At 34.2% G+C, this 18,475-nt stretch overlaps 1 protein-coding gene across 1 annotated transcript in view; it reads right to left on the minus strand.

Moving 5' to 3' along the window:
- Nucleotides 1-8,550, minus strand: part of LOC138700575 (probable glutamate receptor) — a 65,752-nt gene extending 57,202 nt beyond the window's left edge. The window contains exon 1 of the mRNA XM_069827157.1: nucleotides 8,149-8,550. Within this exon, the coding sequence (XP_069683258.1) occupies nucleotides 8,149-8,550 (402 nt within the window). The remainder of the gene's footprint in view (nucleotides 1-8,148) is intronic.
- Between the last annotated feature and the right edge of the window lie 9,925 nt (nucleotides 8,551-18,475).

The following is an 18,475-nucleotide window of genomic DNA, read 5'->3' on the forward strand; positions in this document are numbered from 1 at the left end:
AAAGACTGTAGACATATACTTCACCATTATCTGTGTAAAAATAAGTAGTATAGATAAGTAGTATAACGTATACAAAACTAAAACCCTAGCATACCGCTTGGTGAACTAGGGTTCTTTTCCGAGGATATTTAATAATAATATATTTGTGAAAAATTTTGAGAGATCTATAAAATAAAATCTACAAAGTTATGCATTTCAATGTTCTGGCGTGCAAACGCAATAACAGTCAGCAATCCTGTAATAGTAATTTTATTTTCCATTTTCTCAAAAATGTTTCTGTCGCATCCTCAACAATTTCTTAGATAGTTGCATGAAATTTTGCATGGCTCTTTTTTCAGCAAATTCAACAAAATTTAGCTCAATCTTTAAAATGTTCCAAAAAAATAAACAAAAGAGAAAAAATTTCTTAAAAATTTAAATGTGTAAGGGGAAAAAAAAAACTTTCTATTTCAATATTGATATTCTAACCATTGAGGTGGGACTTGTTAACATGAATGTTATATTTGAGACAAAAAATAAATACTAAAAATATTAAACATTTTGGGAGTGATTTAGGTTGAAGATTCAGAATTGCAAGAACGTCATGTGAAAGCAGATTTTTTTTTTCTTTTAGTTCGAAGAGCAGTTTTCAGATATTAAACATGTAATGTTTTATCGAAATAGGATTTAAGGATATGCAAGAATGAACTTTATAAGGCATATAGACTAAATTTCCAACAGTCAAGGCGTACAAAGTCCCTTATAAGATAAGCCCTGATAGAAGCTTAAAAACAGCAAGTATACAGTAAGAACGTATGACTTGGTCACCATGAACACAAACACACAGGAAGATAGAGCAAACAAACGGACAGAGATAAATATACAGATCTGTAGTAGAGTGCAGGTAATGTGAAGTAGCGTTTTGGGAAAATGTTGTAGTGACAGTGACAGATTCCGCCCTCTGCCAACACTATAATTTCTGCCAACCCACTTCATCTTTCGACAGCAATAACAGAATAGTCTGAAGTTACTACAGGTATCTCATTGCTAGCAAAATCATATAGTAACACGAGATCAATTATTCGTCACACACGAACAAATGGAGTCAGATTGTATCCGTGTTCTCGACGGAGGTCAATATCTTCATCTGTTCCCTCCAAGCTACCTCATCTCATTTTCAGACCATAACAACATAGAGTGGAAGCGGAGCTACTATTCTCCTACATAACATGTTACTGTGTGAAAAAAAAAACAAAAAACACTGTCTCGAAGGAGACATACACATCCTCTTTATTAGGCTTGTAATGTTGGGGACTGATAGGGTACGTTACGATGGTTTCAAGTTTATTATTCGTTCACCAGTCACTACCGTAGCATGCGTAAACAGGTAGCTACTGAATACTCCGTTCGACAGTCACTACTGTACCATGCGTAAACAGTGTATCTGCTGAATAATAATATCCAAGATTAAAGGTTGGAAGGAGTATACACTGGTCAAAAAAAGTTAAGTATATTTCCAGTTTACCCAATAATACCTGATATTTATGTTTCTTTTGGTTTTATGTGGCACGTATTATGTTTACCAATTCAAACTCTTTCATTTGTTTTATTCTGCATCAGTAGGTAACGTCCAAATCACGGCTAGTAAACAAAGCCTGAAATTCGAGCAAAGTTCAGTTAGTGTCGTTTTGCTTCATAGTGCTTCATACTGCAGCAAACAAAGTCTGTAATTCGAGCAAAGTTCAATCAGTATCGTTTTGCTTCATAGTGCAGTACAATAGCTCGGAACACCCTTATAATGGCAGACCGCATAAAAATCATCACTTTGATGGAACAAAATATGAGACAAGTTGATGTTGCTAACATCCTTCATGTGAATCAGAGTATTGTCTTCAGACCGTGGAGAAAGTTCCAGAAAACCCAGTCAATAGCAGATCGACCTCGCGAGGGCCGTTCACGCTAAACAACACCAGGTCACGATCGGTATGTAAGGTTATCTGCACGTAGAAACCCTATAGCCTCAGCTACAACTCTGCGCCATGACCTGCGCGAAGCCACTGGTGTTGTAAGTAGCCAAACTGTGCGCAATAGACTTCATGACATAGGGTTGTATGCTCGAAGACCACTCAAGACTCCAGCACTCCGTCCACATCACAGGGGTGCTCGTGCAAGATGGGCTAGAGCACATGAGAATTGGACACGAGACCAATGGACTAGAACTTTATTCTCAGACGAAGTGAGAATGGGCCTACACCCTGACAACAACTCTATTCGCGTATGGAGACGAACAGGGGAACGAAATCATCCCTCAATGACCGTGGAACGTCACCAACAGTTTGGTGGTTCAATCTTGTTTTGGGCAGGTGTCATGTTTGGCCGCCGCACACCACTGGTTTCAATAGAGGGAAACATGACTGCTGCCGTGTATGAGAACAACATCCACCAACCCATAGTAAGTGGTTTGCAGAGACTGTAGGAGAAGGGTTCACTCTACAGGACGATAATGCTCGGCCTCATCGTGCTCATAGTGTGCAGCGGTATCTGGTAGAACATGGGATCCGAAGAATGGATTGGCCAGCATGCTCACCGGGTATGAACTGCATAGAGCATGCATGGAGCTTTCTTAGGAGAGCCATTTCCAATCGTCCACATCACCCATTAACGATTCAAGAACTCAGGAATGCTGCCTTGGAAAAACAGGACAATTTGCCTCAGGAGAGCTTAGATGCGTTGGTACTGAGTATGCCCCGTCGCATACAAGAATGCCTCAGGGTTCGTGGAGGACCAACACGTTATTAAACAGGGTACTGAAAGCACCATTTCCATTTCTTTGATGATGTACGAATTTCAACTTCCCTTATCTTTTCCGTTGTTTCCAAACAATGCAACTTTTTCATTTCATATTGAGGCCATTGTTAACAAATTGTGTATTTCTACTTTTAAGTTTATTCTGTGGAACCAAGAAACCCAATTAAAATTTATCTATTTTATTTTAATCAATAAAAACCGTTATATGCCTAATTATGCTTAACTTTTTTTGACCAGTGTATTTTTGCAGCGGAATTTGGTGAGTGTTTTGAAGTGAATGTGAGGGAATTCTATGATAATTATTCTGCACATAACGAAAGGTACGTAAAATATACCTTTGTAATGCTATGTAGCCTTATACTTACTTTTAGAGCTGTCCAGATTTTTTTATGTTCACTTTGTTATTCCCGTAATCTATCGCAGAACCAAGTCAATGTCCTCGTACTAGCTCACGTCCCCGGCCTATGTACCGTGATGCAGTCAACATTTGTAATCGGTCCCCAACATTACAAGCCTACTCATTATAATATTATGTTTAACGCGTCTAATTACAATTCAGCTCCTTCATTATATAGCAAATTATATTGATGGTTGTAGTACTTCATTTTCTTGAACCGACATAAAAACACAGAAATGAAATATTTTAAAAGCAACAAGAAAAGGATAAGTTTCGAATCTCGTTCCTTATAATTAAAAAAAATATATGGCTTGGATGGATGGGTAGACGTAGGTAAGACGTACATCTGTAGATGGAAATCTATAGGTAGATAATAGACTTATAGATAATAGACAGACAAACTCAGAGACAAACATCAGGCAGACAGCCAAGCAGAAAGAGAGACAGACAGATAGACAGACAGAGGTATGCAGGCAGGTAGACACTTTTCTATCTTTCTGTCGAAGTAAACTGTAATGAGATGCGTTGCTAACAATCTCATTCTGTTCGATGAAACTGATCGTGGTTTTATTCTCACAATTCCTTCCAAAGTATTCCGGTAAGATTTTATTAAATTCAAGCGTATTAACGAAATATTTGTGACAACTTACGGTCTGGCTATATCCGGATGTATATATGGCAGCGAAACTAGTAGACTACAGACATCAGAGATTGGATTCTTGAGTTCTGTAGAGAAGAGAGAAGAAACGAAATAGAATGAAATGATAACAATATTGAAGGCGACAGATATAAATAAATAAATAAATAAACAAACAAATAAATAAATAGTTAAATAAATAGTTAAATAAATAAATAAATACATAAGTAAATAATAATAATAATAATAATAATAATAATAATAATAATAATAATAATAATAATAATGATTTATTTAACCTGGCAGAGTTAAGGCCATACGCCCTTCTCTTACACTCAACCAGGAGTAAAAACACTACAAATTTACAAAGTACACTACAATTTTACACACAAAACTGAACAAGATAATAATAATAATAAAATGTAAAAAACAAGTAAGAAGAAATCAGACATAATATATAACATAGAGAAAGAAAGAAAAAAGCATAATAAAATGTGAACAGCAGGTCAAAAATACATGAGGCATACAAAGTATAAAAAAATAAGACAATTATTGATAATAATAATAATAATAATAATAATAATAATAATAATAATAATAATAATAATAATAATGATAAATAAGAATAGTAATAATAATGATAATAACAATAATAATAATAACAGGCCTAATAGTAATAATAATACTAATAGTAGTAATAAAATAGTGCAGTACAAAGCACACAATGAATACAATATTTTTAAGTACATACAGTAAGGAAAATTATGATTATATACAGCTCAACTTATCACATTAGAGATATACCGTTATCGGAAAATATGAAGACAAAAATATAAAATAAGTTAAATATCAGTAGAACATTAAAAAAAATGTAAATACGTTGAAACATGCAATACAACACTTGTCATAATAGTAAGTTAGTTTGGCAACTCGTCATAAGATAATTTTCTAACTTGGATTTGAAAGATTTCAATGTTCGGCAGCCCTTGACTTCAGGCGGCAGAGAGTTCCAGTGACGAGAGGTAGCAACACTGAAAGATGAGGAATACAGAGATGATGTGTGAAGTGGAATTTCTAGCGTGTTATCGCGTTGTGATCAAGTATTAATATTATGATAGCGAGAAAGAGTATGAAAACGAGCGAATAAATAATAGGGGGATGAAGTGTGCATAATTCGATATAGGAGAGAAAGTGAGTGCAGATTTCTCCTCTCATGTAACCTAAGCCATGATAACTTCTCGAAAGAAGGTGAGATATGATCATAGTATCGATCATTACAAATGAAGCGGACGCACGCGTTATGAACACGCTGTAGTTTCTGGGCGGAATCAATCCTGAGATCACTGAACAAAACGTCGCAATAATCGAAGTGAGGTAGAATGAGTGTCTGTACCAGCGTCTGTTTTAACTTAGATGGATAATGATACAATCTTATTAGTGAATGGAGAATAAAGAATGCCTTCTTACATGTATATTTAATATGCGTATCCCAACTGAGATTAGATTCGAAATGCACTCCGAGATTTTTTACGGTAGAGCTAAACGGGATGATCGTTTTATTCAGTTTCACAGGTAGAATATTCAGGTCGTTGAATTCAAGAATTAATCTGCGGTTCGCGAACAGAATAGCCTGTGATTTACATGCGTTTAGGTTAAGCCCAAATTGTTGAGACCAGGAAGAGATGGAATCAAGATCTTCATTAAGACTATTAATGCTACCATTTAGTGCATCAGGACGGGCTGAAATATACAATTGAACGTCGTCTGCATATATTTGATATCTGCAGTGCTTAAATGATTTAGAAATTCCATTTATATACATAGAAAAGAGCAAGGGGCCTAATACTGATCCCTGAGGAACTCCTGTATCTACAGTACGCCAGGATGAGAAACGATTATTAGATATGACACGCTGCTGGCGGCCAGTAAGGTAGGAGTACATCCAGGTGATAGCACTATCAGAAAGGTGTAGCGTTTGTAGTTTAGTCAATAGTAGATCGAAGTCAACAGAATCAAAGGCTTTGCTATAGTCCAATAAAACTAGTACAGTAGCCTGTCGTTTATCCATGACTGCGCGTATGTCCTCAGTAACATTCAACAAAGCAGTAGAAGTGCTATGGCCATTTCTGAAACCTGATTGTAAAGGGTCTAAAAGATTAAATTCTATTAGGTAGTCTGACAACTGCTTATGAATGATGCGTTCCAGGGCTTTGGATAAAACGGGAAGAATGGAGATTGGCCTATAGTCTTTTGCAGAAGTAGGTGAATTTACTTTAGGAAGTGGGCGTACCAAAGCTGTATTCCAGGGTTGCGGATAAACAGACGTGATAACTGAAGAATTGAAAATATGAGTTATTACAGGAAGCACGACATCAACTGACTTATTGATAAAGACTATGTTTATGTTATCAGAGCCTTGTGCTTTAGATTTAATGCTTTTAAGAGCCCTTCTTATTTCAGAATCAGTAATGTGCGAGAAGAAAAATTTTTCGCGAGAAGGAGGATTAGCTAGGAGAGTATTAATTGTATTTAGTTTTGACTGTTTTTCAGGTCGTATAATGGGAGGTGAGGTAAAGTATTCATTGAGTTTATCAAGTGGTATGTTTATAACTTCAGCTTCTGATGCTTTCTTTCCTACTCCCATATCACGTAAGTTATTCCAAAGACACCGCGGGGGAATGGACGGGTCGACGAGACTCAGGGCGTGACGGCGTTTGGCATTCCTAATGCTTTGTGTGGTTTTGTTTCTAATTTTTTTGTAGTTGTTAAGGTTTTCGGCAGATTTGTTATGTCTGTACTTCCGGAAAGCAGCGTCACGTGACGTCATAAGATTACGAATACTGTCATTTAGCCATGGGGCGGGTCGGTGGGTGACACGTCTCTTCTTTAAAGGTGCATGTTTGTCGAATAATTGTATTAGCATGTCATTAAAGGTGGCAACTTTTTCGTCAACTGTGATTAAATTAAAAATAGTATGACATGGCATTTGTAAGGCGTCAGAAGTTAGTTGGTCGTTGTCAATGCCTTTTAGATCTCTGTAAGTAATTACCTTAGCTGCATTTTTTGGGCACTGAAGAGAGTACTCGGCAAAAATAAGATCATGACCAGATATTCCCGGAACTGGTAACTGTCCTGAAGTTAGAATTCTATCAGAATTATTCGTAATGATTAGGTCAATTAAAGTATCGGATGTAGGTGTGTGGTGGGTAGGATTGAGTGGAAGAATTGTTAGATTGAAAGTTTCGAACAAATTACGGAGTTGATTAGTCCCATTTGATCTGACAGCCAGATTAATATTGAAATCTCCCATAACAAGACATGTTCATATTGCGGTAAAAGATCGGCTAACGGGCTTTCTAACTCGGATAAATGTCCAGCATTGGGAGGCTTATAAATAACTGCTAAGAGACATTTATGAAGACTTGCTTGTATTTCTACGAACAAATATTCGGGTCGTAATGCATCGCCTTGTGAATTTAGAATAATTTTAGGGTGCAGATCATTCCTAATATATGCACAAACTCCACCCCCTCGTTTGTATAGTCTGACATTTCTACATAACGTATAGCCGTTTAAGTGAACGAGTGAGGAAGACAATGAGGGTTTTAGCCACGTCTCGCTAACAAGAATACATTGGACATCTATATTAGTGAAAATAGAAGAGAATTCCTGGAAGTGAGGAATAATGCTTTGACAATTCAAGTATGCTATTTTCAAAGATTTGAGGTCAGGTGAGAAAGACTGCTTTAACAGCTAAGAGGTAGATAATAGAGGGGTTGGGGAGGGTGATAGACAAGTGGATAGAGTTGTGGGAACAGGTTGTCGACAGTGAGGAGGGTCAGGGAGGGTAGACGCGCCATCAGCCTGAGGCCATGCCACAGAAAGCGGGACGATATAGGCAATAGTGCCAACCTAACTAAAAATAGACTAAGTTTACTGAGGTAATGTAATACAACTAAAGATAGTATTACTACAATAATTAAATAACTAGTGTTAAATTATTAAACTGTTACTTTCTTAATATAACAAACAACTTATGAGGAGTTGCCTTGACTTACTAATTATGTAACTCGGCCATACGGGTGATCCTTCTTTTCGTGTCGCCGCTTTTTACAATGATGACGCCGTCTTGAGTCCACACGTTGGTTTGTCCAAATTTAGTAATCGCTTCGCGTAAGATGTTGTGGCGAGTTTTCGTCAAGTCTTCGCGAATTGTCCAACCAGAATTTTTTAATTTTCTTTTGTTTCGGAAGACCTCGCTTCTCTTCCTGTAACTAACGAATTTCACAATTATTGGTCTCGGTCGATTCTCGTCCCTCCTACCAACTCTATGGCTCCTATCAATGTCGACCAGACTCAAGTCCACCCCTACCTTCTCCGCCACACTAATCGCTAACACGACGGTGTCCTCATCATTGCTCTCACCTACACCAAAAATACGCAGACACTGGCGTCGCTGATATTGTTCTAAATCGTCTAGTTTGTATTCTAGCTCCTCGATCCGACGGTCTTTTTGCTCCAGAGCACTTTTGAAGTCACTAATTAAGTCTTTTTTGAAGTCGAGATTTTTCTGGAGTTCCACCACCACTGCACTCGTCACCGCGTCCTTGATCGTGTCGGCGAGAACTGGAACCATGCCCGCGTCTTGTAGCATGTCCCGTAGCGCGTCCTTCACCACTCGTTGCACGGTAGATTCAATTTCCTCGATTTTTGGGCCACGGGGAGACATGTTGATGAAATGTAAAGACAAATGTAAAGCTTAGTACAAACAAATAAATCTGTGCTAAAATATTTGGCCTGTGTACAGACTCACCTGCTAAAAATCACCGTTTAGTCAAGAGCCTCACTCGCGTGGTTATTCACTGTCCGCCATTACTAGTACTAGTAAATAATAGTTATTTATGGTACTTGTGAGGTAAGTGCATCTTTATTGCACGAGTGCAATAAAGATCACGCTCACAAGTACCATACGTAATTTTATCCATGACCATAACGAAAAATTATGTTTTATAAAAGAAAATATGTTGAAAATAAGTCCTCATGTAATCACATACCATGGCATGGATTTTAGAACCAATACGTTACTAGGTAGGTCATGATGTAGGAGGCCATGATTAGTAAAGTATGATATCTAAGGCGTTAGATAAATAACAAATTATAATTAATTATATAATTTTAATATATATTTTTTTCACTTTAAACGTGTATTTTCGTCTTTTTGAAGTTTCAGGGATTATTTAGAAGTGTTCAGGGAACTAATGTGATTAAAATAATTTCACATTTTACTTCTTTAAACTTAAGAGGAATATTAAAACTTAATTAATCATCGTGTCTTTAGCTCAGTTGGCTAACGCGTGTTGTTTCAAAATCCTATAAACCCAACTTCGCAGGTTCAAGTCTCCTCGCATCCCAAAAGGTAAATTATTACAAAATTTTAAAATGATGCATATTAGATATGGATGTAATGTACAAATTACGACGTAGCAGATAGAGAAAAGAGAAGGAGATTGAGTGTATGTATATTTAAGAAATGGTAATAAAGAAGTAGAGGTAGTGAGTGACATCTAGTAACTAATATATTAACTTCTTGAGTAATAGTTCAATGGAAAAGTATACGTGTGTACCCGGGTACTAGGAAAATACTAATGAACTGTGAGATAAAGTTCAAACTGTGAGGTAAAGTCTTTATCTCACTAGTGAAATAAAGTAATGTTGAATAAAAGCCTACTTTACAAACGCAAAAGTATTTAGTAAAGGCATGTTTTTCGTTATGGTCATGGATAAATAAATAAATACATTACTAAATAAATAAATAAATAACTAACCAAGTAACTACCAAAATAAATAAATACTAAATAACTATCCAGTAAATAAATAAATAAATAAATAAATAAATAAATAAATAAATAAATAAATAAATAAATAAATAAATAAATAAATAAATAAATAAATAAATAAATAAATAAAATCATAGAAATGTGTGGGGCGTTCAAATAAAGGCTGGCGTTTACTTTCCATTGTTAAGAGCTCTTTACAATGGAAACATGACGTTGCCGAAAGGCCATGAAATACAGCACAGACGTAACCAGATGACGGTAATTAACAATCACTGACGTTATCTCAAACGAAAAGCTTGTCGTGTGCAAGCTTCTGCGTTCACGTTTTCGTTCACTTCTAATGTTAACGTTTACGAAAATCACTGTGAATAGAATAACCTGAGAACAAGCTTTGGCCTTGCGTTTGCGTTTAATTTCACTGGGAATGGCCCATAAGACCCATACAATAAAGAATAAGAAATTGAGTCGTTCTCTGGAAGAGGAACTTAACTAAAAGTCTTGAATTTGAGCTACAGAGAATCAAACATTTTAGATCTGGTATAACAGTATTGCGCAGAACGACGTTCAAATGTTTCTATTGGCGCTGTGTTTGTTAGTATGCCTGGTAAGGTTTATCTTGTCTCAGTAGCAATAAAACCAAGTCCCTTCAAATGAGGGTGGAGATTATAGGAGGGTTGTAAATTTTCAGTATTCCTTTCAAAACCTTGTTGTTGTGCAGGATACCGGAACTCAATTTCTTGAAAGACAAGCTCAGTGACGGAACTACACAGTACGAAGAGAGATATTTTGTAATTTTATTTTGCGCTACAGAATGTATCAACTGGTCCCTTCCGCCACTGGATGGATGGATGGCATCGCTCCATTCCCCCATCGCCATAACAATACAGACGAAGTAAGACATATCTCCTTTCTCTCTCTTTTCACAGTGAGACAAGATACATCACACAGACTCTTGGAAATAATATTTTGTCAGGAGGGAGATGTGTTATTCAGGACTGAATATATCCTGGAAACGGATAAAATTGCTATTCTAGAAAACGCCTCAATTACCCACCCACTGCATGGTGTAGTTGATCACATAACGACACCGTCAGCAATGTAATTCGCATGATTATTACGTGCACTTTCGATTAATACACAACGTTCAATGTTTTTCTAGGGAAGAACCCTATTTTTGTCTACATTATTATGAGAGTCTATAAAGAGAGAACTGCTTTGTTGTGTTTATATGTTAAATGTTTGGGAGATTTCTCTGATAATTTATTGTAACAACTTTTATTAAATGAAATTTCATGTTCGTCCAATCCTTCAACCTGGATCAGTAATTTGAAATGTCAGTTATCAATGTTTCTGAGATTACATTACAGTATTTATAATTTGTTCTACAACTACACATTTCAGAAGATTTATCTCAGCTGATTTTGTCATTATCCACTTCATACTTTTGAGGATTGAAAATTTTTTTCGATGGTGTTTAAGGGCAGAGAGTAGTGATGCTTGTGCGATTAAAAAATTTCAGTACCAATGTTTAGTTCAATATTTCTAGACTTTTAGCGCTCAAAGTGGAATAAAAATTTCCATGCTTACACAATCAATCGTTCTGAATTCAGTGGTATAAAATTCAACTAATTAGTTTCGTATCCAAGTGAAAAAGAAAGGCCCTAACTGATAACCTCTTTTCCCACTTTGCTAAGTATACCTCATTCTTCAGTTGCACATTACTTGCTACAATCTTCGCTCATATACCTTGTATTTTTTTAAAGTTATCTAGTAATATAAATTGTAAATTCTAAAGCAAAGTTTAGTAAAATAATATTTACTCCTTGTAAAACAGAAAAAAATATTGAATTTTAACATTTTTTTGTAATTTTTTTCAATGCATATATTCATTTCCTCGTGTTATGTGTGTGATATTCTTAAACCCGTAGGTCTACTATGTAGAACAAAGACTGCAGAAAACACTGTAAAATTTTCATGTAAATTGATTCAGTAGTTTCAGAGAAAAATGTACTTAAGTTTGAAAAATATAAACTTATGGAAAACTGCATTAAAAAAAAAAAACAAGGATGTATGAATTACATGCACCGCCAAATTTAAAGATGCCATTTAAGGGGCTTACCTGCAGAAAAACCTCCCCCACAATATTTATATTGTTTTAAAGAGCAAGTTTTGTACTTCACTTAAAATACAAAAAAAAAAAAAAAAAAAAAATCAAATTTTTGACCCCTAATCACTACCTGGTTCCCTTAAGTAAAGGGAGATGGGCCTTAAAATGTGTTTTGAGATAAATGAAAATTAAACTTCGGACAAATTTACAAATAATTTTTATTTTGTTTTTTGCACACCCACTTCTAGAATTTAACTTTTGTGTTCACCTGGGGAACAAAATTCCATTTGCAAAATAACTTAACCCCCATTACTTGAATACCATCGATTTTTAACTATGCTATACAAATATGCACAATATTTTATAGTTCAATAGAATTTAGTAAAAAATCTATTGTTTCAGATCACTCCTGTGGACTTATTAGGCCATGGCTTCCGCTCTATTCACTACTATAGGCCTTCTCATTACTTTGCCTCTTTGCTTCGGCGGAAAATTAGAACTATTCCTGTCAGATACTGTGGGAGTCATCCTAGCTTTGAAAAAGCATTTTGGCAGCGGTTGCGTGTTTCTAGTGAGCACACCAGGAAAAAGTGTACAAAGTAAGTTCTAGAACTTCAAAATCCTAGGAGTGTCGGATTCTTCCAATTTATCTACCTGGGCAGAACATCGTTCTAGGCACAGTATTCTGTAAAATATCCATCATGTACTTTTTATTGCAGAATTCTCTCCCACTTGAAATATTTTTCATTAGAGTATTTGACTTAATGTTTATTTTAAAAACACAATCAAAACTGTGTGGTTTTCTACATTACTTTTATAATTTTAAGGTACAGCTTTACTATCCGTTCCTTTAATTTTCCTGCAGATATACTGCTGCACAAGATGCTCTCCGTACACTACGTCACAGCAGTGACACTGTCTGCCCACTCTGATTTGAACGGTACCAAATGCAGGAGAAATCGAGGTTTAATCGTTCTCCCTGGAAATAATCAGGAAGAAGAAAGAAGGTGTTTACTTGACGTAAGTTACACAGTTCACATATTTACCGAAGCGATAATAGTACATTATGCAACGAGCCTATAATGGTAGTAACTAAGACGCGAGTAAGTTTATGAAACGAGCACAAGCGAGTTTCATAATTTTCATACGAGCGTCTTAATTACCATTATAGTCAAGTTTCATACGACTTTTTATGCTCGACCATATTTCTAACTTGAAATTATTCATAAGTATTCATGTTATTCTTATGTGACTGGGGAGCGAACTGACCTTGTGCAATCTCGTAAATTGTGAGATGGGCGCAAACGCGAAAGTATTGATTTTTTCCGGGCAACGAATGTCGACGACCTTGATATATAATCTAGAGAGTAAGATAAACGTTCAACTTAATATAACCTTGAAATTGAATTTGACATTGAAAAACGAGATGACAAATTGAATTTATTTGAATATTATTTACAATTAACGCTAATTATTATAGTAACAGAACATAACCTTCTGCGACAATATTGGATTTCCAGCTTGCGTGACGTTTTGCTAGTTGCCTTTCGGTTGCATATCCGAGAATAATCGAAAACCTGAACTTTAATGAATAGGTGTACTTTAATGACATGCATTAAAGGACTGGTACCAGGTGTATAATTACTACATTTCGGCATGGTCGAGCATAAATTAATTTAATGCAGACCTACTGTCTAGCACATAATAGTAGTACAGTGCACTTGTTTTTTAATAATGCTGATGCAAGTATACTTAGTCAATTTCTTTGCAAGAGTATTCCCTAATGAGCAAGGACATCTTATCTGCTTCAGCTCTCCAAACAAATTGCAATGTCGGACTTCTTTTGGCTCCAGTTCTTAACTGCAGAAACCAGGTTCGAAGACTTTTTCCGACATATAGATATTCCTTTCGACTGCGAGTTCTTGGTAGCGCAACAAGGAGTCGATCACGTGACCCTGACCGAAGTGTACCGCGTGAGCTCGGGATTACCGCTACAGAAGGTTAATTTCGGGATCTGGACGTCGGTTGGAGGCCTCACTTGGCCTAGATTGAACTTCTTTAAGAGGAGAATGGATCTACAAGGGCTTCCTTTAAAAGTTGGAGTCATACATGTAGGTTTGCATTTAGATTAAGATACAATTTTCATGAATTTAGAGGAATGGAGATTGGTAATGAGATATTTAGATTTACAGACTTAGACTTAGACATTAAAGACTTGGAGATTTAAACGTATAAAGATACTTAGAGGTTTAGATTTAGAATTTAGGCCTACTTCTTTGAGATGTGGAGTTAAAAATTTCTATATTTAAATTGAATTTGGATATAGAGATTGAGAGCTTAAAACTTAGAGCTGTATTGTAGACTGAGATTCTTTTAACATTTAGACTTAGAGATATAGCTTTAGTTATCTACATTTAGTTACAGAAATTGCAGTAGTAGCTGGCGAATGGAACTCAAGAAATGACAGTTGAAAGTTAGTTATATAGCAGTAAATAAAACTAGCATACCTTGAGGTTTCAAATGTGATTTAACTCTATTCGACTCTCTTTATCCTGAAAACATAAATTACCTTTTTATTTAGTTCAATTATGGCGTGATAAATTGCATAGAGATTGATAACATTTTTTAGAACTCAATGTCTCTAGGCACACAGTATTGCATAGAAATGTCTTACACCTCGTAAGTGGAAAGAAATATTACATATTTTACAGTAGTACAGTGTGACAAAAATATTAAATAATTTTAGTAATTCTGGGAAAACAATTTTTAAGTTATTAAGTTCTGACAAGTCATTTCAATAAAGAAGAAGAAACAATTGAAAAGTCTGTTGCAAAAGAGGGGTAACTGCATTTTACCACATTCATCAGGAGAGAGAATTAAGTGTCTCCCTCTTGCAACAGATACGCAAGTGAGGTAAGTTTCAATCTCTTGTAACACGCTCAATTTCCAGCGGAATCTACCTCGTTCTTGCACCAAACATGTCAAAAAAAAAAAAAAAAACGATTTTTTCTTCAATTTTGGAGTTACTTGCCTCTTGCACAAAGTCCTTCCATTTTAAAATATTATCGGAAAAAAAGATTTATATTGTGAGTGAGCCATTTTAACACGTACATTATGTAATATAAGAGAAATGCAAGTAGCGTCGATGAACATGAGCGAAAGTATCGGTGACTCGAGGTTTCACGTTGATGTCTCTTTGAATTTGAAGTTAATAGCAATCTTTTCAGTCGATCTTGGCTCATTTTGTTTTTTTTTTCAGAAGAGTTACAATAATAATAATAATAATAATAATAATAATAATAATAATAATAATAATAATAATAATAGTAATAATAGTTTTATTTTCGCTGGCAGATTTAAGGCCATAAGGCCTTCTCTTCCACTCAACCAGCCTTAATCAATACAATACATATTTAAATTACAAATATTTACACTACACTTAAAAGGTTCTCCAGCAATATTCTTCAGTTTTAACGACTAGTAGACTACACATTTATTTAAATTTAGATAAACCTATAAGGTAAAGTAGTAACTTAATTTATGAGCTAATTTAATTCAATCAATTATAATTAATTTAATATTTGAGATAGCTAGTAAAATGATGAAAATTACAATGTTTTCATAATACTGATCTTGCCTGACTGCTTTAATGTTTCTAAATCTGAAAAATTTTAGAGATATGTCCTTAATTGGGGAAGTAACCATAGCTCGTAGGAAGCCATATTTGGAGAGTAGAGGCCTGTGGAATTTCTGGGATTCAGTATTTCTTTTGTCAATAAGTTTTAAATAAGATAAATCATCTTGAATGGGCGGGTTAACTGTCGAGGGAGCTACATTCACCATTCACCGCACGATTAACTGTGTTTATACGTGTAATTCCGTTACAACAGGTTGACACGCACTACGTGACAGAAGAAGTAGCTGGAAAACCAAAAGCGATCAGTGGTTTTACAGGAGAAGTCTTCAACGTCCTGAGAGAGAAGACTAACTTCACGTAAGTGTAACATTTACAACTTCTAACGTTCCCTGTAAACGTACTAGGTAGGCTTATTCCCCGACATTGGACCTTACTATATTGCTGCAAATAAGAATTATAATTATCCTCAAAGAGTAACGGAGTGATTTATCATCCGACAGCTGTTGTGGTAGATGTGTGTTAGTCTCTTTATTCGGTGAATATTCTGTGGCACACGCAGAGCCGGGAGACAAAGGGATCGATGAAGATTAATTGAATGGATTTATGATTGAATAAATAAATAGATAAATAAATAAATAAATACATAAATAAATAAGTCAATACATAAATAAATAAATAAATAAATAAATACATAAATAAATACATAAATAAATAAATAAATAAACAAATAAATAAATACAAAAATAAATAAATAAGTCAATAAATAAATAAATACATAAATATATACATAAATAAATAAATACATAAATAAATAAACAAATAAATAAATAAATAAGTCAATACATAAATAAATAAATAAATACATAAATAAATAAGTCAATAAATAAATAAATACATACATAAATAAATACATAAATAAATAAATACATTAATAAATACATAAATAAATAAATAAATACATAAATAAATACATAATAAATAAGTAAATAAATATATAAAAACAAATAAATAAATACATAATAAATAAATATATAAATAAATAAATAAATACATAATAAATAAATATACAAAAACAAATAAATAAATACATAATAAATAAATAAATAAGTAAATAAATAAATAAGTAAATAAGTAAGTAAATAAAGAAATAAGTAAATAAATAAATACATAAATAAATAAATATATAATATATAAATATATAAAATTAATAATTAAATAAATAAATAAATAAGTAAGTAAATAAGTAAGTAAATAAGTAAGTAAATAAGTAAGTAAATAAGTAAGTAAATAAATAAGTAAATAAATAAATAAATACATAAATAAATAAATAAATGGATGGATGGATGAATGATTACGTAAATAGATAAATAAACAAATAAGTAAACAAACTGTTAATTTATTTTTGAAAGGAACAAAGTAAATTATAGCCGCAAGAGTTTAAACAGGCAAAATAGACAAAATAAAAATTGTCCTATCAGTCATAAATGCGTAATTTGAAACGCATTCAGTACAAAAATTTGGTATATGTCAACTTTGTAATAAGAGGCTGTTGCCAAACATCCGGGCTCATACACTTCATATATGTATATTATAAACAAAGACATGTTGCCAATTGTTTACTCCCCACCTCCAGATTAGTTGAATATCTCGGAATGACGAGTTTGTATTTTATTTGTTCTACTTAACTGCAATTAATTTTTGTTAATAGTGCTGACTTTCAACGATCTCCTGATGGAGTCCATGGTATTTTGGAGCAAGAAAGATGGAATGGCTTGGCTGGAATGTTACAACGGCGAGAAATAGACCTAAGTCCAGACTTCCTCATGACTCCACAACGCTGTGGTGTGATCGATTTTATAATGCCAGCTCTCAGCGTGAAGTATGTGTATTCAGTAATTTGTACAAAATGGATCACGCATAGTAATATGCGTACAAGAGCGGTATGTTGATGTTTTCATGTTCGAGGAAAAGATTGAAAAAGCGAAACGTAGTTGAGCTTTTTTAATTTCCGAGAACATGGAAACAAACATACCGCTCGTGTATCGTACATTATTGTGTGCGAAGATCGTTTATTACATAACTGAAAGAGGAATTCCTAATTAGTTGCAATGAAATCTCCATCTTGGTTTCTGTTCAATGACTGCAATTTTGGAAAACAAAAATATCTCTCTTCAACATTGTTGCTATAAAATGTTTTCTGTGTTTACTATACTCCAGCAGGCCGTGATATACGTCTGTCTTTTTTTCCCCCAGTCTATAAATGCGAACTTAAAACAAACGGTAAGGTTATGTAATGATTTATTTTTCATTTTAATATTTTAACAATAGGCTATTATTTATATAACATATTGCAGTAATAACGTCGGCATCTGGAATCTTGTTGATTTTTTCATGGCTTCCTTAATGTTATATGCATTACGAATGCAATAACTTTAGTGGAGTAGTAGTGTTTACTTAATTTTTGCAAATATTTAAAAACAATAATTAACAGTGCAATTTAGGTGAAATTGCAGTGGTAAGTTTCCAATTTATAATTATTACTATATTAAATGTCTCTAAAAATAATATGTTAAAAGCCTAAAGCAATAAAATGAATGTCGAGCTTAAGCGGTAAGAAGAGGGAAATTGTTGTGTGTGTTACGTTGGGAATACTGAATGTGGTATTTCGCACTTACCGCGTATTGGTTTTGTGCGGAAAACAAGCAAATACGCACGATCTCGCATAAAATGTTTTTTTTTTTTTTTTTTTTCAAATAATGTAACTTAGTAGCCACTATACTGCACCATTTGTGACGAGGTTTCCTTTAAACGAGAATGAAACTATGAGAGTTTTAAGGTATGGATGTGGGTAAAATTATTTAAAAGTTGGATTTTTAAATTCTGGCATTATTACATAATTTTAGACCTATTTAATAACCTTCCAAAGTTTAAGTCCTAAATCCAACTATAAATCCTCTTAAAAATTTAAATACCAACACAAAAAAGGAATGCTGTGTACATATAGTTGACTCTCCTAAGTTCGAAAGAATAGAATTGAAAGTTCTGACCAATAAGGGTAGTGGGTGTGGCAAGT

Source organism: Periplaneta americana, chromosome 5, assembly GCF_040183065.1.
Source record: "Periplaneta americana isolate PAMFEO1 chromosome 5, P.americana_PAMFEO1_priV1, whole genome shotgun sequence".
In the NCBI taxonomy this organism is placed as follows: Eukaryota; Metazoa; Arthropoda; class Insecta; order Blattodea; family Blattidae; genus Periplaneta; species Periplaneta americana.